The 21,296-nt window shown below is 52.1% G+C and overlaps 2 protein-coding genes across 3 annotated transcripts; both read right to left on the bottom strand.

Annotated features, from left to right (window-relative positions):
* Positions 1-107: 107 nt before the first annotated feature.
* Positions 108-3,749, bottom strand: GNMT (glycine N-methyltransferase). Its single transcript, XM_032647624.1, has 6 exons — positions 2,849-3,749; positions 1,654-1,781; positions 1,087-1,203; positions 799-941; positions 573-694; positions 108-487 (listed from the first exon to the last, which is right to left on the bottom strand). Exons 1-6 carry the CDS (start codon positions 3,052-3,054, stop codon positions 316-318), a joined length of 888 nt encoding a protein of 295 aa, XP_032503515.1. The 5' UTR covers positions 3,055-3,749; the 3' UTR covers positions 108-315.
* Positions 3,750-7,498: 3,749 nt separating this feature from the next.
* CNPY3 (canopy FGF signaling regulator 3) lies at positions 7,499-18,687 on the bottom strand. Of its 2 annotated transcripts, none has more exons than XM_032647620.1 (6): positions 18,394-18,687; positions 14,496-14,619; positions 13,584-13,839; positions 11,404-11,526; positions 11,051-11,168; positions 7,499-10,726 (listed from the first exon to the last, which is right to left on the bottom strand). In XM_032647620.1, the coding sequence occupies exons 1-6, from the start codon at positions 18,566-18,568 to the stop codon at positions 10,503-10,505; spliced, it is 1,020 nt and encodes a 339-aa protein (XP_032503511.1). In that variant the 5' UTR covers positions 18,569-18,687; the 3' UTR covers positions 7,499-10,502. The 2 variants fall into 2 exon arrangements, with proteins under 2 accessions (XP_032503511.1, XP_032503512.1); XM_032647621.1 differs by having other exon boundaries at positions 13,584-13,680; positions 18,394-18,681.
* Between the last annotated feature and the right edge of the window lie 2,609 nt (positions 18,688-21,296).

Below are 21,296 nucleotides of genomic sequence, written 5' to 3'. Positions count from 1 at the left end.
GGTCTAAAAGGTTGGCATGGAGAAGAGCAAGCCGGTGGCGGAGTAAACTCGGGAGGGCAGGGCGGGCACCGCAGGAGCCTGATCCTTCTGATACAAACACAAGGTACACAGAACCTGAAAACGGCAGGAACTATATTGTTCAGCCTTCCATCTGCCTGAACCCAAATCCCTGTCCCCCAGCTGCAGTCTGCCCCTCCCCACACCCGCAAGATCTGCGCTGGAGGGGGCTGGGCTTGGTGTGGGGCTGCTGGTACCTCCTCTCCAGACAGAGCCTGGCAGCGCCTGGGCAGAGGGCTGTGGGAGCTGAGGGCTTGTTCAGTCTGTCTTCTTGAGCACGTGGATGAAGTAGCAGGGAATGTAGGCCTGGCCCGTCTTGTAAGGCTTGAAGTCACCCAGGACGCTGTGTTGGCACTTGCCCCCGAAGGCTGTTTGAAGCAGCTCCGTAAAGGATGCCAGACAGTGAGGGTAGTAGGAGAGCCGGAACTTACTGCAACAGAGCCCCTGACCAACCATGAGGACTGGTGGTCTCAGCACCCTCACCCCACCCCACCCCCGCCTTGCCAGGTGGGTACCTCAGGTCAGGAGAACCGCTCTGGCCAGTCCCTGGCACCTGCACCGTGTAATCCAGGGTCACCATGTGGGCCTTGTTGTTCACCGTCAGCACTGATGTTGTGATGTCCTTGGTCAGGTCACTCTGCAGGTGGTGGTTAGCTGCGTTAGCCTCTGCAACTACCGATTGGACCTGGACCCCGGTACCACACCTCCCTCTCTGGGCGGCCCCTCCCCCAGGGGCCCCACCTTATAGTAGATGTTCTTCCCTGGCGGTGCGCAGCCTGTGCTGAGGATGTGGTCGTAGTTGCGATGATCGATGACCAGCACACCCCCTGACCTCACCATGCTCGCGATGTTCTTCAGGGCCAGCCGGTGCTCACTCTGGTCCCCTGAAGTCCGCCGGCCAGGGACAGAGAGGCTGCGTCTGCTCAGGGCCCCCAGCACCAGTCTCCCTCCCATCTTTCTCCTCCCCAGGGGCATGGAAAGGATATAGTTCAAAGCAGTGTCCACGCCCAAGGCCACATCCTCTCTCACCTTTGCAGTCTGGCAAGTGGGCAAAACTGTTTCCAAGGCAGATGACAGCATCGAAGCCACCCCGTGGTGGCTGGGGCACATCTTTGTCCAGAGTCATCCAGTTGGCTTCTTCAATGACTGAGGGCCGGGAAGGGGAAGAGGGATCAGGGTGGCACCATGGTACCAGCAGTACCCACCTCCACCAAGTGGAGTCCTGCCTCAGTTTCCCCTTTAAGACACACACAGGGACTCCCCATCCAGTCAGGGGGAGGGGATCATTATGGACATGGAGGGTGAAGGGGAAGAGGGGCCCAGGGAGGAGGAAGCCATGGTTGGGAAGAAAGGCTCTGTGCTTAACGGGTTTTTATTTGGGGGAAAGACAAGACACTATAAACATAATTAAAACTAGCCCCTCGTACTCAATACCTCATTCTGGTGCCTAAGCCTCCCTTTTCAGGGAAATGACAGTGGTTTTACTGTCTCCCTTGAGGAAAACAAAACACCCACCACAGGAGCTAAAGGAGCTCAGGGCAGAGAGAACCGTGTCCTTGGTGGCTGGGCTGAGGGCGCCTGGCTGGACCCACGTACCCCACTTGTCAAAGGCAGGCTCGTGCCGCCGGTTCCAGCGCTCTTTAAGCGCATACTTCAGCATCTTGTCACTGGCATCCACGCTTGTCACACTGAAGCCCTCTTCCACCAGCATGATGGAGTCCACCCTGGGCAGGACCAGGGATGACAGGCAGAGAGGGGCAGTCAGGGGGGCCTGGGAAGGCAAGGAGGAGACCCTGTGCTGGACACTTCTGCCTCCTCTATATCCTGTCCCCAGCCTTTCTCCACTGACCTCAATTGACCTGGCAAATCTGTTACTGAGAACCCGGTAGCAACTTTTCTTTTTTGTTTTAGCACCGAGTCAGGTATTCTACAAAGGTGCATTAATCCTTATGGCAATCCAGTAAGGTAGATGGTGTTATCCCCATTTGAGAGATGGGGCAAACTGAGGCTCCTGGAAGTTAGGTAACTTGAGCACAGGAGGTAGTATAGCATGATTTCTTTTGTTTTTGTTTTTGGCTGCGCCACAAGGCTCGTGAGATCTCAGTTCCCCCAACAGGGGTTGAACCCCGGGCCCTCGGCAGTGAAAGTGCGAAACCCTAACCACTAGGCCACCAGGGAACTCTCAGCATGGTGGTTCAGAGCACAGGTCAGACCCTAAACAACCTGGGTCCGCATCTTCTCTCCACCTTTACCTCTCTGAGGTCAAATTTCTACAGCTGTAAATGGATATCCCTTCTTACCTCATGGGGTTTTGTGAGGATTTTAAAAACTGGTGTATCAAAAGCACCTGGCACAGTACTTTGGCCGAGGCACATGTCGAACAAGTGTTAACGCTGCAGCGCTGGAGCCCGAACAGAGCTTAGGTCGGTGTGGCCCCAAAGCCCGGCCTTTGCGCCGCCCTCCTGAACCTGCCTTCCCCACCCGATGTGCCCACACCCTCGCTCTCACCCTGGGTCTCCTGGGCCCCGTCCTGCCATCGTCGGCCTCGCCCTGCCTGTTCTGCCTGGGCAAACACTCATTCCTGGCCCTGGCGTCGCGCCCCCGCCCCGCTCAGGGTCGGCGGAGGAGGCTGCCCTGACGTGCCCGGCCGTGGTCCTGCGATCAAGCTGCCCGGGCCGAGCCAACTCCGTCGCCCCAATGCCCCGGTCGCCACTCACCCCGGTTCCCCACCACCCGCTCCCCGCTCCCCGCTCCCGCTCACTCCGGTCCCCTGGCCCCTGCCCGGGCTCACCCAGTGCCACAGGCCACGTCAAGCACCCGCCGGCAGCCGTGCTGGCGCAGCAGCCCGAGCAGCCAGGCCTTGTACTCGTCGGTGCGGCTGCGGGTGTCCCCGATGTAGAGCTGCCACACGCGCGCCGCCTCTCCGTCCGCGTACTGGTCCGGGAGACCTTCAGCCGCCACCCCTAGGGAGCGGGTCCGGTACACGCTGTCCACCATTCTGCGACGGCCCTTGCTCCGCTGCCACCGGCTCCGCGTTTATAATACGGCCCCTGCCAAAGCTCTGGCTGCCCCACCTGCCCAATGGCAGGTGAGCGTGGGGACACGCCCCTGCTGGGCTCCGGGCCCGGGGCCGCGGCTGCTCGGGCCGCGGGGAGGGCGCTGCCTGTCAATCCTGGACAAGCCCTTCTCGCCCGCCTGAAGATCCGGCCCTCTGGCCGATCCCTCGGCGAGAAGGGACCCTCCCAGACCCCTGCCCACTTAACCCAGGTCGCAGGAGGGCCCAGGAAGGGCCAGGAGAAAGGGGAGAAGTGAGAGTGCCCGCTCCACCCCCGCCCCAAGCTGGAAAGAAACTTTTAAGTCCACAGAGATGGGCGCCCAGGGCCGGACCCTCCCTAGCAGGGAAAAAAAGGTATTCGAGTATCTAAAGAAGGACTGTCCAGGGACTTCCCTGGTGGCCCAGTGGTAAAGAATCCCCCTTACAATTCAGGGGACGCGGCTTCGATCCCTGGTCAGGGAAATAAGATCCCACCTGCTGCAGAGCAACTAAGCCCACCACTACTGAGCTCACGGGCCTCAACTAGAGACCGCTTGCTGCAAACTACAGAGCCCACACGTTCTGGAACCCGCACGCCACAACTAGAGAAGAGAAAACCCGCACGCCACAACCAGAGAGAAGCCCACACGCCACAATGAAAGACCCCGCATGCCTCAACAAAGATCCTGCGTGCTGCAACTAAGACCAGAAGCAGACAAAAAAATAAATTAAATAAATAAATCTTAAAAAAAAAAAAACCCTGTCCAGCTGAAGGAGGGCCTGGTCAGCCAGGGAAGGAAGGAATGGGGAGTATCTGGGTAAATGCTGGCTTGGCCACTCAAGTCCAGGAGCAGTTCTGGCCCAAGGAATCATTCCACCCACCTGGGGGCAGGTGTACCTCTGTCCTGTAGGTGAGGCATCAAGCTTTTTTTTGAGCTGCCTAAGGTGAAGTCTGGTTCCAATTCCTCTCCAACCAAGCGCCCCTCTAAAGACCAACTGCTTTTCACGGAGGTGCCCACAGAGTGCGAAGTCCAGGGTCAGGGCTGGGAGTGCTTGGTGCTCTTGCTGTCATATTGCTCACTGTCACTTCATAAATTGGTCGTTTCGTTTGGTTACTGTACATCCATCCTTCCTCCCCAAAGCAGAAGGTCTCTTCCTGGGACAAGACCCTGGACTGAGGTGGATTCAGGAAAATGATGCCACCCAGGGAAGCCCAAGACAGCAAGAACAGCCTTCCCCACCTGTCTTTGTTCTTCTGGCTTCAGAAAAAGCGGAGGTATGGAATTTAGAACAAAGGAGCCTCCCCATCCTCTCCCCCTCTTACCATCTATAGAATCCGGGAGCTGGAGGAACCCCAAAGATATGTAATCATTCTTACCTTTCTATTTTTAGCACACAGACGACCTCAAATGGGCCTGCCCATGCCCAAGCAGTGGAGTCTGTGCTCACACTGACCCTACAGACAGGTCTTTGGCTACAGGCTTAGAAAGACACTGTACTAGGGAGTCTATGATTTTTTGAAATAATATGAATGCTGATGGTAAACTTGGCTTTTTAAAAAATATATATAGGTTGTGAATAGCTTCTAAACGTACTTTTCATTTCAAAGACAAGATTTTTGTCCTGAAGTTAGTAATTATTTGATTTCTTTCTCATCCAGAGGCATTTAAATAAAAAGTCGAGATCACAGTTCACATGGAATTGCATGGGCCTTTTTTTCTTTTTTTTGTTTTTGCTTTTAACTATCAAAAGCATATTTTCTTCTCTTGACCATAAATTACTTGGCCTTAAGCATTTTTTGGCTACACTGAGAGGATGTGCTGCAACTTGTTTACTCACTCCCCAAGCTCTGAACATTTAAAATGCTCCCACAGTTTTTCAAAAGAGTGAACATGTGGATGGTTATGATGAAATTATTTTCCAAATGAAATTTTTCTATTAATTGATGCTGTCACCCAAAACAAATGTTTGTTTCAACCTTCTCTACATGAAGATATTATTCATTGGTATTTCATTGGGTAGAAAATTGTATTTAATTGTTGTAATCGTCTGTAATTACCACCAAAACGTACCAAGTAATGGCAGTCCTTCATTGCTAAATTGTTTGTCCATGTCTTCTACCCACTGAAATATATCAAAACCGCCTTTTGTTTTACTTGGTTACTCTATGTGAATTTTAGATAACCCAAACCCAAATTTAGATAACCCTGGGCCATGGAAGAGAAGGTCACAGAATATAAATCAATTTACAGTTTGACTTAGCTGAAAATAAGGTGATATTTTTAATATGCAATGCTTATTATTTGCAACTGGCTGAAAAGACTAAATTCTTCATCCCCAAATGTATAATATGTTTGCAAAGAGATTTTAGGTTGGGAACATGGCTGCAACTGGACAAACTCCAAGGCTATACCTATTTGAGGACACATGAAAATCTTAGAATTGTGAATTATGTATATACAGTAACTACAAATGGAAGACATTCTGGCTGGTTTTGTTTTGATTCAGAACAGGTAGAAATACATTGCTCAGAGGAGGGATGCCAATTTCCAAACTCTAGTCCAAGCAGCTGGAAAAAACTCTTCTCTGCTGACTATCTGTCCAGATTGACCATTGGGATGCCACCCACCCACATGAACTCTGCTAGCAGATTTATTACAATGGATCCTTTTTTAGCCTTTTCAATATATGACATGACTCACTCTGCTTTAATAAAGCCCCATCAAATGAGTATAAAATTGGTCCCTATATTGGTGGGTTACAACACTAATTAATGGTGGCTACATTACTTTCTTTCTTTTTTTTTTTTTTTAACATTTTTGGCCACGTGGCATATGGGATCTTAGTTCCTGAACCAGGGATGGAACCCGTGCCCCCTGTGGTGGAAGCGCAGAGTCTTAACCACTGGACCGCCAGGGAATTCCCACACCTGGCTTTTTGAGTGTCTTGTTTTGTTTTGTTTTTTGGACAGAGAACCTTTTCTATTTTAGAAAAGTAATGATGGTAGGAGATGTTGCCACCCCTGGAGCTGGTGCTGAGGTTGGCCCACTTCTCCCGTCTCAATGTGCAGCTACATCTCCTGTAGAGAATCACACCCATTTTAGCGGAAGTTTAAGCTCTGTTGGCCTGTATAAACTTGATAGATGCAGAGTACACTTTTAAAGAAAGAATGAGTACAACTGGATTCCTCTTAAAGACATTGTAGAGAAGCCAGCTCTCGAGGGCAGCGTTAAAGGTCAAGCTTCCTTTAAGCTATACAAAACTGTAAACTTTGAAAAGGGAGAAAAACTTGGTTAATTCACTCCTAACTGCATGTCCAACCTTAAACTCTGAAGACATAAATAGACTAGTGGACAGCAGCTGGTCTGCTTTCTAGAAGAGAGAGCCATGTCTAAGGGGAGGATGGTGGACGAGCCAACCAGCTATGGCTGCAAGATTCTATGGCATGGAGGCTATGCCCCGGGGCACTGAAGCCATTCCATCTGGGTTCAAAACCTGGATGGGCCACTTCCTAAATGTGTGGCCTGGGCAAGTTATGTAAACTTTCTGTGCTCCGTTCATTCAACAGATATTTATTAAGCAGCTACTCTTGGAATTCCCTGGCAGTCCAGGGGTTAGGACTCTGAGCTTTCACTGCCGAGGGCCCGGGTTCAATCCCTGGTCTGGGAACTAAGATCCCACAAGCCCTGTGGTACGGCCGGCGGTGGGGGGGAAAGCAGCTACTCTGTGCCAGGCACCGCTGTACTAAGCACTGGGAATATAGCAGTGAACAGAGTAGACAAAAATCCCTGTTTTTTTGTAGGGTGTGTGTGGGATGTTTCTGGAGTGATGGTAATAATGTTTCACAATCTGCATGCTGGTGACTTTGGTGTTCAGTTTGTAAAAATTCATTGAGCTTACACTTATGTGTACTTTTCTGTATGTGTATTTTACTTCGATAACGTGTTTAAAAATCCATGGCCTTGTGTGGATCACAGCTGTATTAAATGAATTAATTAAAGCATGTAGAGCTGTGCTTGCCACATAGTAATATGCACTCAAAACACAGTGGCTACTATTATTACTCCAGTGAAATTTCTTAATAGTGCAAACCAGGCCATCGGTGGATGTTCAAGAGGGATTCGGCTGGCTCTGCTGCTAGGATTAGTACACAGAGTCCTTCCACAAACCAGTTAGGCATGGACCATGCATCTGTCACGAAAAAAATGTGTTTTTCTTTCAAGATCAAAGATATGAAGAATTTTGTTCATACTTGTGAACTAAAGTGATTTAGGGCTGCTGTGCACATGTGGACAAGTTGTGAACTGCACAAGGTGTCCTTATTTAAAGGGCTTCCATTCAAACTGCAAACCTCATGGGCTTGTATATTTATTATCATTTTCTGGCAGGAATTCTGGCAGTCAAGTGTCTTATTCTAACAAAACTTTTATTAAAACAACTTTCTGACAGATGGGGAGTCAAAGGTGTGAAAAGCACCACTTTCTAACTTGCGAAAAGATGTTGCATGAAAATACCACCCAGGAACTTGGAAATAGAGAGAGGAGCCTGCCTCCTAGGAGCTGTTCCTTAAAACGAATACACAGAGGCCCCGATGCAGCCACTTCTGAGACTACAGAACCCCAACCCCTGAGACCTGACTGTCACTGAACTGGAACAAACTGGCCTTGTGGTTTGTCCATCAGCCTTTGTGGTTCTGGATGACAAAAGTCTCCAACAGAGAGACAGATCCTCTCTGGGGTGCTGATAATTCCTGTTTCTGAGGACAAGACTTCCTTCCAGTGTGGCTTCATTGAGGTCTTGGACCCTCTTAGCACAACACCCGAATTTCTCCTGGTGGAGTGGGTTGCAGCTGGCCTCATCTTAGGACCCACACAGACTCCCCAACCCAGCAAGTATGGAGGGGGGCCCATCTGTATGTTTAACAAGCATCCAAGTGACTCTCATGTCCAGGTGAGGGTAGGAGACCCAGTTCTAATTGGGTTTCTAACAAAGGGACTGAAATCAGGTTCACTCAAGCTCAGCCAGACCCCTCAACCTTATGGGAAAGTGGGAGGCAGTACTCCAGTTCAGAAAGGCTTGTGTGTGTGGTGGGGAGAGGAAAAGAAAAACCTGGGAAGCCAGATCCTGCCTTCCTTCTTTTCTAGGCTGGGCCAGGGAGAAGCTGCCTGCTGGGGTGGGTGCGTGCAGAGCCAGTGAGTGTGCAACACGCCTGGCCTTGTGGGGAATGGGGGGCAAGTGAGGGCACTCATCCTGCAGCAGCCACAGGTCAAAGAGCAAAGCAGTCACAGCGCTGCCCTCCCTCTGGTCTGGGCCTAGGCCTGGGATTGGGCCCCTGGGCCAACACCCCAGTAAGGGGATAGGTCTTTGTCTCATCCTGTTCTAAGGACAGTGAAGCTCTGGGGACAGACCTAAGCCAAGTACTGAAGTGCTGTGGGTTAGTGACAGGATGGGGGTGGTCAGAGACTGTCCACCAAATCCTAGACAGTCCAGGGGCCTGCAAATGGTTCCCCAGCCCTGGGTTCCAATCCCAGACCCCCGCAGTCACCTCCTATGCTCAGACCAGAGTCCAGGATGGGACCACAGTCTGGGCTGGAATCTCTGCCCATAGCCCCTTCAACAGGCACCAGTATCAGCGCTGGAGATGGGGAGGGGGGCGCTAGACCAAAAAGTATCATCCTCCAAGGGCCTGTTCTAAGCCTCATGGGCCAGAGAAGCAGCTTCCAGTTTGCTCCACTCTCTATGGCCTTGGTGTTCCCAGCCCTGGGGAGCGGGGAGGGGCTGAGCCCGAGTTGGGGGGACCCCAGAGCCTTTTTGCCAGAAGCTGGGAAAATCCTCCTGGGGCACCTCAGCAGTGACCCCTCCTACCTGCTGGGCCCAGCCTGGAGTGTGAGGGAGCCTGGGTGCGGGTGCTCAGGGGATGTGGTGTGGGTGCAGTGCTGGCGGGACCTTCCACTCTTCTCTCCTTTCTAGAAGCAGGGGCTGCGTCCTATTTTCCTTCTAAAAGAGACTTGTTGGTGGGCATGGGTTACAGGCAAGAAACCAAACCAGTTCAATGCGAATCACATGGCCAGTGCCAGGTGTTGGGAGAGGGGCCCTGGGGCTGCGGGAATACAGTGGGCTGGGGTCTCAAAGCCAGGGTCCGCATGCAGCTGTGCCACTGCCAACAGGACTTCGGGCGTGTCCTGTGACTTGAGCCTCAGTTCCCTCTTCTACAAAACAGGGCTAACAGCGCCCACCCGAGTGCACTGCAGGGTTATAGCACTGACTACTCGCAGCTGTCACCACTATTGCTTCTGACCCACCACAGATCTCTGCCTTCAGGACAGACAAGGAGGTGCCGGAGCCTCCCATCCCTTCTCCCCAGAGGCCAGCCTTCCTGTTTCTCCCTTACTCCCAGAGAACATGGTGCAACCAGCTGTTTTGGGGGGACTGGGGTGTCCTCCCTCCCCTGCGGGCTCCGGGCACAACAGCTAGGAAGCATGGAGTGGTCAGGTATGGTCATCAGGGAACAAGGTTCAAGACCAACAGGCAGGGCCAGGCAGAGGTGGAGACGAGGGGCGGGAGCTGGTGGGGTCACTGGCGTACACTTTACACAACCAACGGGAAGGCCTTGGTGGCGGGGAGAGGAGAGGCGGGAGGGAGGGAAGGAATGAGGGCAGCCAGGTGCCAGGGCACAAGTGAGGCCCCTCCCAGCCTGGGGGGCTCGGGGAGACCAAGAGCAGCTGAGGGGCCCCACCGCATACCCAAGGCCCACCCCTCGCCCCAGCGCCCCCGGGCCCTCCCTGCACTTGCTTTCCCCACAGTCAGCAGGTTCGGCCTCAGTGATGGGAGGATGGGAACAGCCTCCCATCCTCAGCCCCCAAGGCTGGAAGGTGAGGGACAGGAAAGAGCCACAGGGGGCTCCAGGCCCCTCTGAGGGGCTGAAAAGGACTCAGAAATCCAAACGAAAAAGGCCGAAAGGTTTTTACTCTGTGAGCCCTGGGGAGGGCTGGGCAGAGTGCAAGGTGTCCACAGGAGGGGTGGGTGCAGAGAGGAGGAGCTGGGGCCTCAGTCTTGCTTCCCGGTGTCAGTGCCAGAGAAGCGAGGGGGTGCGGGGCTCTGGAGCCCCAGTCCCGGGGCCCAGCTCGACACCTGCCTGTCCAAGTTCACACTGGAGTCCTGGGCAGTCCTCAGAGTGCAGAGCCCGCCTGAAGTCTGGGTTAGGAGAGGAACGCTGGGCAGAGGGAAAAGGCTGGCCTGGGCTGCCCACAGCTGATCTGAGTTCTTCCAGGGCTGGAGTCTGTCTGCGGCAGAAGAGGCGCAGCCCAGGCAGGCACAGCTGAAGCCCGGTGCCGCTGTCTGCCAGAGCCGGGGCCCAGATCCTCCAGCTCCCAGGTCAGGGCTCTGGGTCAGCAGGAGAGCGGAGTTAGGCTCAGAGCTCCTCGGGGGCGCCGCGGGTGAGGGGGGAAGCCTTCTGGATGCCCCCGTCCTCATCGGGGGTGGGGTCTCCCTCGAGGCCACCCAGCTCCTTCCTCTGTTTGCTGCCACCGCTGCCGCCACCCGAGGCCTTGGCCCTGCCGCTCTTCTTCTTGGATTTCTTCCCCCCCAGGGCGGCTGTGTCCCCCTTCTTGCCAGACCACCGCTCTGCCAGGCAGCCTGGGGCAAGGAGGAGAGACACCGTCAACAGACTGCTTTGCTGGGTGAGGAGCACTGGCTGCGGAGCCACTGGGGGAGGCGACTGGAACGCGTCCCAGCTCTGCCTCGCTGTGGTCCCAGGCCCGTTTTGGGGCACCTGAGGCATCCACACGTTACTCTGCACCGGGCGCGTCAGGCCTTGACCCCACCCTGTCCCATCCAGCTCCCTGAGGACAGATGCTACGATGCCCCCATTTCTTATTTCTTTTCTGTCCTCCCCCTACCCACCTCCCCTGAGGGGAAGGCAAACAACACAATTGAGGGCTGACGTGCCCTCAGACTCACTGGTATCCTTGCCCTTCAGCACGTGATTGGCACAGAGGAACTGAGTCAGGTCCTCTTCCTGGTGGTTCCTGTACCAGTCCTCGATCACCTCCTCAAACTCCTCCACCAGCACGTCGCACTGTTAACCACAACGCCTCGCGTTGGCAAAGCCCGGCGCCGACTTCTCCCAGAGGAGCCCAGCCGAGCCCCGCCGCCCACCAGGCTGGTGGCTGATTCCCGAGGAGGCTGCAGCCAGAGGGGTGAAACGACTTGACCACGGTCCCCCGGCTCCTGGTGGCCTTCCTCAGCCGAGGACCCCCCACCACCCAGCTCTGTGGGGCACAGCTGACCTCTGAGGGCCGAGGGGTCCGTACCTGCTTCTTGAGGTCAGCCACCTCTGCAGAGGTCTCGTTCCACAGCTCGTAGGGGATGTCCATCACCACCTTGACCCCTTTGTGCACCAGGTTGTGTAGCGTCTCAAAGGTCTCCGACATGCCCTGGAAGAGGCGACCAGACATGAGAGGCAGAGACCCTTCCTCTCCCTGCCTCCTCCTCTCCCAGTGGAGCTGGAGGCCCAAGGACCCAGCTGGAAATCAAGACCCCCTATAGCTTCTCACACTTGTCCTGACCTTCCCCTCCCCTCTTTGAGACCTGCATCCCACAACCCCTCCACACACACGCCCTGTCCTGCCTCCCCTCACTCCTTCTTTCCAAAAGGTCTACTGGGGCTTCCCTGGTGGCGCAGTGGTTGGGAATCTGCCTGCCAATGCAGGGGACACGGGTTCGAGCCCTGGTCTGGGAAGATCCCACATGCCATGGAGCAACTAAGCCCACGTGCCACAACTACTGAGCCTGCGCTCTAGAGCCCGTGAGCCACAGCAACTGAGCCCGCATGCCACAACTACTGAAGCCCGCGCACCTAGAGCCCGTGCTCCGCAACAAGAGAAGCCACCGCAATGAGAAGCCCGCGCACTGCAACGAAGAGTAGCCCCTGCTCGCTGCAACTAGAGAAAGGCCGTGCGCATCAACGAAGACCCAACACAGACAAAAATAAATAAATTTATAAAAAAACCCCAAAACCAAAAAAGCCTGCTGTTGCCCTCAGGCCCTTTGGACAAATACTCCTTTACCAGGAAATAAGTTGGTCTTGGCTCTTTCCTCTCACTGTGACCTCCCCCATATCCAGGCCCACTCCCTGCTTCGGGTTCTTCCTATGGCCTGTGTCCTTCCTGGAGGGGAAGAGGCACAGGCGAAGCAGGGAGGACTCTTGGTTGCATAAAAAATATTCTTCTCCACGGAGACAACACACTATTTCTCCTCTATCTTTCCAGAGATCATGCACGCGAATAGAAGCAAATATACACACAAATATATCCTCTCTTCCACCCCCACTTTTTACACAAGCAGCAGTATGTATCATACACACCATTCGGCACCTTGCCTTTTTCACTTAATAATATACTTTGGGGCTTCCCTGGTGGCGCAGTGGTTGAGAGTCCGCCTGCCGATGCAGGGGACACGGGTTCGTGCCCTGGTCCGGGAAGATCCCACATGCCGTGGAGCGGCTGGGCCAGTGAGCCATGGCCGCTGAGCCTGCGCGTCAGGAGCCTGTGCTCCGCTACGGGAGAGGCCACAACAGTGAGAGGCCCGCGTACCGCAAAAAAAAAAAAAAAATAATAATAATAATATACTTTGGAGATGATCTTAGTTCAGTTCATAAAAAGCTATCTCATTCTTCGTTTTACACTTTGCAAAATGGTCTACTGAATGGCCACACTGATTTATTTAACCACTCCCCTACTGGTGAATGGTTAGGTTGGTTCTAATTTTTTTGCTACGGAAAATAATGTGAAACATTTTTAAATTAAACATGGATTTATTACCAAGTACAACACTAACACCCATTATAAAGATAAAACCTAAGACTTCTGTGGTTTGATACTATTCATCTAGGTTTCCCAGGGGTTTCTGATGGATCTCCTTTGCTCTAAGGGTACTTAGGTGGAGAAATGTAGGAGACAACTCTCCTACCAAACATGGAAGATGCAGAGACAAAGAAACATGGGCCTTGTTGCAAGAAAGCTCATTCTCCAGGGAGAGAAGCATTCGTGTACACAGTAAGCACAATAAATGTCACAAGGGCACCATGATGGAGGTCCAGGTAGGGGCCCTGTGGGCCCAGAGGAGGGACGTGGCAGTCACCGCCCCCCAAGAGTCTTCTGACATCTCCTCTAAACACTCACAATTCGGCACAGCCTGAGTTCTCCCTGCACGAGTGCTTAGGCCTCCGAGGGGCTGCCACCCGGGAGCATTTCTATCTGGGGCTGAGGCAGGACCGCAATGGGCAGGCCCAGACCATCAGGGATGTGCCCACTGCCACTGAAAAGTCAGGCCGCTCAGGAGGGAGGGGTGCCAACGGCAATGGATGAAGAACGGGGAGAGACCGAGGAGGGATGCTCCCAGGGCACGATCTTTCAGTGGCACCCAGACCAGCAGACACACTTAAACATGCAGCCTGGCCCCGGTGGGGATGAAGGGCCAGCACAAACCCAACCTTGGCAAATCGGTTGCTGCCGGTCCTCTCCTTGTGTAGGCTGTAGTCCAGGAGCCGCTTGCAAATGGTCTCAGTGACTTCGATTAACCGTAAGTCCCTGCCGAGACAGCAGCACGAGAGGGCCTGAGTTCCCCTCCTCACCCCCGTGGAGTAGTGGTCCGTCCCTCCAGCCCTGCTACCCCAACACCTGCACATCTCACCAACGGGAAGGCAGAGCTGGAAGGAAGATAGGTCATCTGGGGGGGGCTCTGAAATGCTGGAACACAGACCAGAGAGACACAATTTTAACAGCTCTACGGGAAGGAAGTTTTGTTTTTGTTTTTTTTAATAAAGCTAAATGATTCAGTAGATTTTTTAAAAATAAAGTAAAATGTATTAAAGTTTGATGTTAAGATATCACTTCATTTTGAAAGGATGATCATAGTTGATGGAAGTGTTTTTTGGTTTGTTTTTAATATTTATACCTGGCAAAGTTAAAAGTTGGTAATCTTTTCTTTTTTTCTTAGGCCACGCTGCGAGGCTTGCGGGATCTTAGTTCCCTGACCAGGGATTGAACCCGGGCCACGGCAGTGAATGTGCCCAGTCCTAACTACTGGACTACCAGGGAATTCCCCAGTAATCCTATATTTAAAAAAATTAATCCATAAAATCCAAGAGCCTGGGAATCACTGATAAGGTCCAACAGTCTTGCTTTTACAGATGAGGAATGTGAAGCCCAGAGGCATTCAGGGATTTATGAAGGCCACACAATTAGTTGGGGATAGAACCAGTGGGCAAACTTAGGTCTCAGTTAGAGCTGCCTCCCTTTGGTGGGTCTGCCTAGCCAGAAGGGAGAAGGGAACTTCAAGCTGCTGATGCCTCAAGGGACAAAGCAGACCAGGCCAGTGCCCCCCTCCCTACCACTTCACTTACGACTTGGTGTATTTGACTCCTGAGGTCTTCCGGTCCAGGATGCCATAGCCCATGTCAATCACTTCCTTGGTCTTGCCAGTTTCTTCAAAGGCTGACTTCAGCTCCACTGCGACGTATTTACACACTGGGGGAAGGAGACACAGCACAGCCTACTGAGTGCATCTGAGCCTTTGACGGGAGCTGGCTCCCGGCAAAACAGACCCGAGTGGACGCCTCTCCGGGACTGGGTTGAGTCAATGCTTGGGGCAGAGAAAGGAGTTAGCACCAGACCACCAAATGGAGCTCAGGAGGTGAAAGCGGGCTCCAAGATCCACTGCCCCCTGTCCACTCCTGGCCCTTATTCCTATTGGCTTCATTCCTCCCAGCTCCTTCCTGCTCCCCACCCCCACAATCATTTATTTTACTTAAAAAATTTTCAAACATATAGAAAAGCTGAAATGCTGAAAGAGTACAACGAATAACTATATACCTTCCACTCACAGTCAATAGTTGTTAGTAAAAACAAACAAAAAAACAGTCGTGATTTATCACACTCTCTCCCCAATATATAATATAAAGCAATGTGATAATAATAGATGTCAACAATACACACATTGATTTTGCTAAACCATTTTGAAAGTAAGTAGACTTACATCACTCCTAAACAAGTCATCACGCATCTCTTGAGAACAAGGACCTTCTCCTACCTAACCATAAAAATCACCATACTCGGAAGATTAACAACAATTCCAATATCATCTAATACTCAGTCCATATTCAAATTTCCCCAGTTGTTCCCCAAATGTCTTTTTTAAATTTTTTATTTAAAAAAATTTTTAATTAATTAATTTATTTTTGGCTGTGTTGGGTCTTCTTTGCTTCGCGCCAGCTTTCTCTAGTTGCGGTGAGCGGGGGCTACTCTTCGTTGCAGTGCGCGGGCTTCTCATTGCTGCGGCTTCTCTTGTTGCAGAGCACGGGCTCTAGGCTCACAGGCTTCAGTAGTTGCGGCATGCGGGCTCAGTAGTTGTGGCTTGCAGGCTCTAGAGCACAGGCTCAGTAGTTGCGGTGCACAGGTTTAGTTGCTCCATGGGCATGTGGGATCTTCCTGGGCCAGGGCTCGAACCCGTGTCCCCTGCATTGGCAGGAGGATTCTTAACCACTGCGCCACCAGGGAAGCCCCCCAAAATGTCTTTTATGGCTGTTTTATTTCTTGATTTCATATGTTGTTCCAACACCAGCTCTCTGTTCCTACCAAATTAATTTGCTCCATTCCCCCCACAGGCCTGTTTCTACTGTTTTTGTTCATTTATTTTCTCATTTCCTCTTACGCTTCCTTGAACAGTTATTAAGCAACTCCTGTGTCAGGCATTGCCTGGGGATAGACAGAAAGAAGGTCCCTCCCTTCTAGATACTCAGTCTAATGGAGCAGAGAGAAGTGTAAACAAATAATTACCATTGCAGAAGGAGTGCTACCACTGAAAGTGGGCAGTGCCTGGGGCTTCAGGAAAGTGCATGATGTCCCCCTTCAGGGGTTGTCTGTCCATTCTCCTAACCTCACCTTAAAAACCCCCTCCCCCAGGAAGCCCTTCTGGATGAATCCCACCTGCTCTTGATTTCATTCTGAGACTCTGCAGGATCCATGCTCTCACTAAGGGCCTCCGTCATCTCATGTGTCTCTCTGATTTGACTACAAGGGCACTCAAAATGAGTATCATGTACTGGACTTTTTTCTTTATTCCTCTAGTCTTGGACTTTATCAGTTGGATACTTGATAAATATTGCTCAGAGAGACTGTGCTGGTGCTTGAGCAGCTTCTGACGTCTCCGAGTGGAATGTGGTCTGCAGGCTAAATGCCATTAGCGTTGTTATAACACCAACAGCAGAGTTGGGTAGAAAACCAACTTACTACTGAAACAAATAAATCCCCTGCAGGCTTGTTTGGTGAAATTTTATAGCATATGCATTAATAGATGGCTTGGAGAACTTGGAACACATGAAAATTCCAAAATGTAAGCCAGTGACCTCAGAGTCTGCAATGAATTGTGGGTGTCTCACCTCCCTGGCTCTCCATCCAGGACCATCTGGGCTCCCTCCCCTCTTCTGTCCTGTACTGTGTACAAGCTCATCATTTTTCTGGCTCCTGTGCCCCCCCGCTTCCACACCCTCAACATGCAGTATGCCAGGCCCCGGAGGTTGGAACCCATCAACTCATCTCTCTTATACCCATCAACCACAACCTTGCTGCCCAACTCTTCCAAACCTTACCTCTTCAAGACCCCCTCTGGGGGTCCCACCCAGAGCCAGACTTGGAGGAGACTCATGGCACAGACCCCAGATCCTCATGCACATCCACCCACTTTTTTCTGGGCAGGTTCTCCTTCCTCTGTGCCAAGGCCGCTTCCACTCAGGCTACTGAGCCAGGAGGCAGGATTTGTTGGCCAGATAGTCAGCACTTAATACCAAAGATGTCACAGTGATAAGTAAAAGTAAATATACACGATTAAGAAGAGCCTAAGGGTTGGAGTTTGCCAAGCCTTCCTATGACTGAAAATCCCTTTAAAATTATTTTTATTAATTACCTACAAAATCAGGTTGGACTAGAATGATCTAAAGATCTTTGCCAGCTCTGTGCTATTATGAGTCTAAGGAAAAGAAATGTGAACTTCTTAGACTATGAGAATAATAAGAGAAACAGTAAGGGCTCTTTGGTATTAGAATAAGATAGGAAATGAGAAGGGGAACTGAAACCCCCAAAAGATGTTGGCTATGACTAAAAGAAGAGTGAAAGAAAGGAAGGCATCAAAACCCTCTGACTGTCTATTCAAGACAGTGAGGGAGAAAGTAGAGGCTAGAATCCACATTGGGAGGCCGACCAGTGAGGTCAGCTCATCTCTGAATCATCTCACCTTTAATCTCTCAAACAGAAAGATTATGCTTTCCAAACTACCCCCACTTCCCAGTGCTTGGGGAACCTCTGGCCGACTGTACGCTTTGTGTTAGGATGCAACAGATTTATAGCCAACTTTCGTGGGGCGCTGGGGTTAGGGAGGGGAGAAGGAAGGAGTGGGTGTAAAGGCCTGAGGAGAAAACTGAGAAATGGAGGGGAGGAAATAAAAGGTAGGTAGGCCCTTCCCAGTCCTGAATCGCTGGTTTGCGTGCTGGCGCTCTTTTCTCTCTTTCCCACTCCCTCTCCTTCTCTCTCTCTCCAGTGCCACACCTTGGGAGGCCTTTGGGATTCACTCTTTTCCCATATTCCTAAAATCTTCCTCCCTCAGGAAGTTCCCCCAGGCTCTCTTCTCCTAAAGTGACCCTTTGGCCTCAGACCCTCCTCCCGCCCCCACCCCCTTCACTCATACTTATTCTAAATACAACTACTGGTTGCTTACTAGGCACTGTGTGAATAGCTATCTGAGTCAAGGTCGCTGCCCGCAGCTCACAGCTAGTGGGGGAGACTTCCAATGACACAAAGTAGGTTGCCGTGAGGGCACAAAGGGAGCGTCTCAAGCTCTTCTTCCCCCAAGACCAGTCATGTGGATCTTTTCAGTTCCTCAAACTTGTCCTTTGCTTGTAGGCCTCTCCATCTGTGGCTTCACTTCTCTTCACCCGGCTAACTCCTAATCGTTCAGGGCTTCCTGGACGAAGCCTTTCCCCCCATCTCTGGGCTAGATTTAGATGCTCCTCACCCAGCCCCCAAAGTTCTGTGCCTCCCCTACCACGGCATCTACTACCCCGATTATAAGTGCTTGTTTTCACCGATTTCTGAGCTCCAAGTGCACTGAGACCTGAACTCTCGCCCGCCCCTGTGTCCCCAACATCCAGCACAGGGCCAGGAACATAGCAGGTTCAGGGAGTGGAGACCCGCTGGAGGGCCCAGGGCCTTCGATCCCCCGACGCTTCTCCTCAAGCCCCGCCCCCTCACCTTCGCATTTGCTGGGCAGTCGAACCCAGTCGGTCTCCTCTGCTCGGGCCTGCCTCGGGCCCAGTTCCGGGGCCGCCAGAAGTAGCAGCAGCAGCAATAGCAAGGGGAGAAGCAGAAGACAGCGGGGCCTGGGCCCGGGCCGGGGCCGGGACGCGGGCTCAGGTAACGGCTCCATGGCCCAGCCGGACCCGACCCGAGCGGACCCGGCTGCGCTTCCTCCAGCTGCGCGAGCTAGGCAGCTTCCCGGAGCCGCTTCCGGGACTGCACACGTGCCTCAGCGTAACCAGGGCAACGAGGAGCCCCTCCTGCCTACTCCAGCTTTAGGCCGCCTCGTCCGGTCCCCAGAGCCGACGAAGGCCCGCGGACTAGGCAGCCAATGGGCTTTTCGGGGTTTGCCTTCTAGCGAAACGGAGAACGATCTTTTTTCGGCCTCGGCCAATGAGAGAGCGGATGGTGCCCTCAGTGACCTATGGCAACATCTTTTCCCATCCCATAACGGAGGCTCTGGGAGGGGCTGGAGGACCGGGACTAGGGAAGAGGAAGCAGCGCCCTGGTCCTGAAAGGTATGGGAAAGAGAGTCTTCACTGCCTTCTCCGCCTCCTTGCACGTCGCTTCTCCCCTGGGGTCATTATGAAGCTAGTACTAACTGAGCACCAGTTCTTAAATTTTATTATTATTATTGCTGCTGTTGCTATTGTTCTAATTGCCGGTCACTCTAGTAGGCGCTGTGGATGAGACCTGGACGATTCCAAGAGTCCCCAGCCTTCAAGCAGCTTTCTTAGGGCCCAGTAACGCTAGATTTGTCCCAGTGAGAACTAGAACAAATCATTTCCTCTCTGAGCCTCAGTTTTAATCTGTATGATGACAAAGTGATCCTCCTAGCTGCTGTTCAAGACTTGCCTGTTCCTGCAACGCTCAAACGGGTTAATAGAATTAAGGCTTACTGAGCAGATTGTAAAAAGTTCATGCAATAATTTTCTTTTTAGTGTGTAATCTGGCTCCCTTTTCTGGCCTATTGTTTTTTTCTTTGGATTCTGAGCTCCCACAAGGCAGGGACTTGGCTAATGAATGATTGATTTCCCTTCCGCTTCCCCAGCAACAGGGTGCCTAGCACAAGGAGTTGCTCAGTGGAACCCCCTTGTGCTGTGTCATCAAGAGGAGGACTCTCTGGGTCTTTGGGGCTGCTTCAGGCTGGCCCTGAGCTCAGTGTTCTATGGACACGCACAGACCAAGGCTGCTTCTCTGGGAGGTTGTCTGCAAATTCCATTTTTGTCCATAAATCCGTGTTTTCCAGTGCCTCTTGTTTCCTTCCTAGAGGTTGGATATTTATGCTATTTTATAAAGATTTTAAAGGACTGATGCTCAGTCCATTGACTTGTTATTTCCTGATCTTAGTTTCTTTTTTTAAAATTTATTAATTAATTAATTTATTTTTGGCTGCGTGTGGGCTTTCTCTAGTTGCGGCGAGTGGGGGCTACTCTTTTTTGTGGTGCACGGGCTTCTTATTGCGGTGGCTTCTCTTGTTGCAGAGCACAGGCTCTTGGCGAGCGGGCTTCAGTAGTTGTGGCTCGCGGGCTCTAGAGCACAGGCTCAGTAGTTGTGGCACACGGGCTTAGTTGCTTCCAGGCATGTGGGATCTTCCTGGACCAGGGCTCGAACCCCTGTGCCCTGGGGCTCGAACCCCTGTGCCCTGCATTGGCAGGCAGATTCTTAACCACTGTGCCACCAGGGAAGCCCCTGATCTTAGTTTCTTAGCTTAAAAGAGTTGTGTGGGTGACAAGGCACTTTGGATAGGCAGGAGCTGTGGTATGTAGAATTCCACAGTGTAGAGGGTCAGGACATTGTCCTGAGGTCCTCCATGCTCTCTAGGCTTCAAACGACTTGAGGAGGCTCAAGAGTCTGGCCAGGAACCCTCTTGGGAAATAACATTAATGCAGCCACAGTGGGGATTCAGAGTCTGGGGCAGGGCAGGATTGGGGGAAGGGGGGCAAGATGGGTAGGAGCGCTGAAGCTAAGGGAAGCCTGCTTCCAGGATAAACAAAAGGGCCTCTGAGAGGACATTTACGGAGACAGATTAGTTTGGCAGGAGCCCTGGGCTCAACATCTGGGCTGAGAGCTGGGAAGGGACAGTGGCTGGAGAAATTCTGAGATTATGGCTGGATACGCCCCTACCCCCACCCAGCCTACCCCTCCCTCATTCTGTGTGTTAGGGAAGGAGCCGGCTCTGTGGGGATGGTGGACAGGTTGATTCCCCAGAAGTTGTGCCCTGTCCCTCCTTGAAGGATCCAAAAAAGAGCTGGGAGAGTCTCCTTACAGGCTGGTGAGAGATGGACAGTGGGGGAGAGGTGAGGGTTTTCGTGGAAGAGTAGCTAAAAGGGCAAAGGGGCTCCAGCAAGCTGGGAGTCACTGACGCCACATGTGTGGGCAGTGTTAAGAGTACAGTTGCTCTCCGCCGCGTCGGGGGAAGGACGGCCGAAGTAGGGCCGTCGATCCCGGGCACTGTCCTGCACTGCCCCAGGGGACATCTGGATTCACATGAATGCGCCCAGAGATTCTTGGGGTGATCACTGGAGAGGAAACTCTGGAAAAGGCAGGGTTTCCTGCAAGAGCTGGACTAACGGAGGACACACAGGTCACACCCCATCGTGGGAGCCTCATATTCTATCAGTGCAAGAACCCTCTTTAGGAAACAAAACAAAACGAAACTAAAACCTCTTTAGTGCCTGGCTCAGAGTTGAAGCTCAGTGAATATTTGTCAAATGAATGATGACCCTTAATTGATTAATAATGTATACGTTTGGAATTACTATCTGTGCTCTTGGCAGTGGTTATGATCCTATTACTCTGGAATCCTGGCCCTATTCTTTTTTTTTTTTTTTTTTTTTTTTTTTTGCGGTACGCGG

The sequence above is a fragment of the Phocoena sinus genome, chromosome 11 (assembly GCF_008692025.1).
Source record: "Phocoena sinus isolate mPhoSin1 chromosome 11, mPhoSin1.pri, whole genome shotgun sequence".
Lineage (NCBI taxonomy): Eukaryota > Metazoa > Chordata > Mammalia > Artiodactyla > Phocoenidae > Phocoena > Phocoena sinus.
This window is presented reverse-complemented; position numbering and strand designations above follow the sequence as displayed.

Bases quoted from the DNA above. Each gene is read 5' to 3' on its own strand.
- GNMT (XM_032647624.1), bottom strand. From the start codon at position 3,054: ATGGTGGACAGCGTGTACCGGACCCGCTCCCTAGGGGTGGCGGCTGAA. The intron at 1,782-2,848 runs GTGAGCCCGGGC...GGTCCTGCCCAG, and splicing joins GACGTGGCCTGTGGCACTGG to GGTGGACTCCATCATGCTGG. The intron at 1,204-1,653 runs GTACGTGGGTCC...CCCGGCCCTCAG, and splicing joins GCCTGCCTTTGACAAGTGGG to TCATTGAAGAAGCCAACTGG.
- CNPY3 (XM_032647620.1), bottom strand. From the start codon at position 18,568: ATGGAGCCGTTACCTGAGCCCGCGTCCCGGCCCCGGCCCGGGCCCAGG. The intron at 11,169-11,403 runs GTACGGACCCCT...TGTGGTTAACAG, and splicing joins TGGCTGACCTCAAGAAGCAG to TGCGACGTGCTGGTGGAGGA. The intron at 10,727-11,050 runs GTGAGTCTGAGG...TCCTTGCCCCAG, and splicing joins GCTGAAGGGCAAGGATACCA to GCTGCCTGGCAGAGCGGTGG.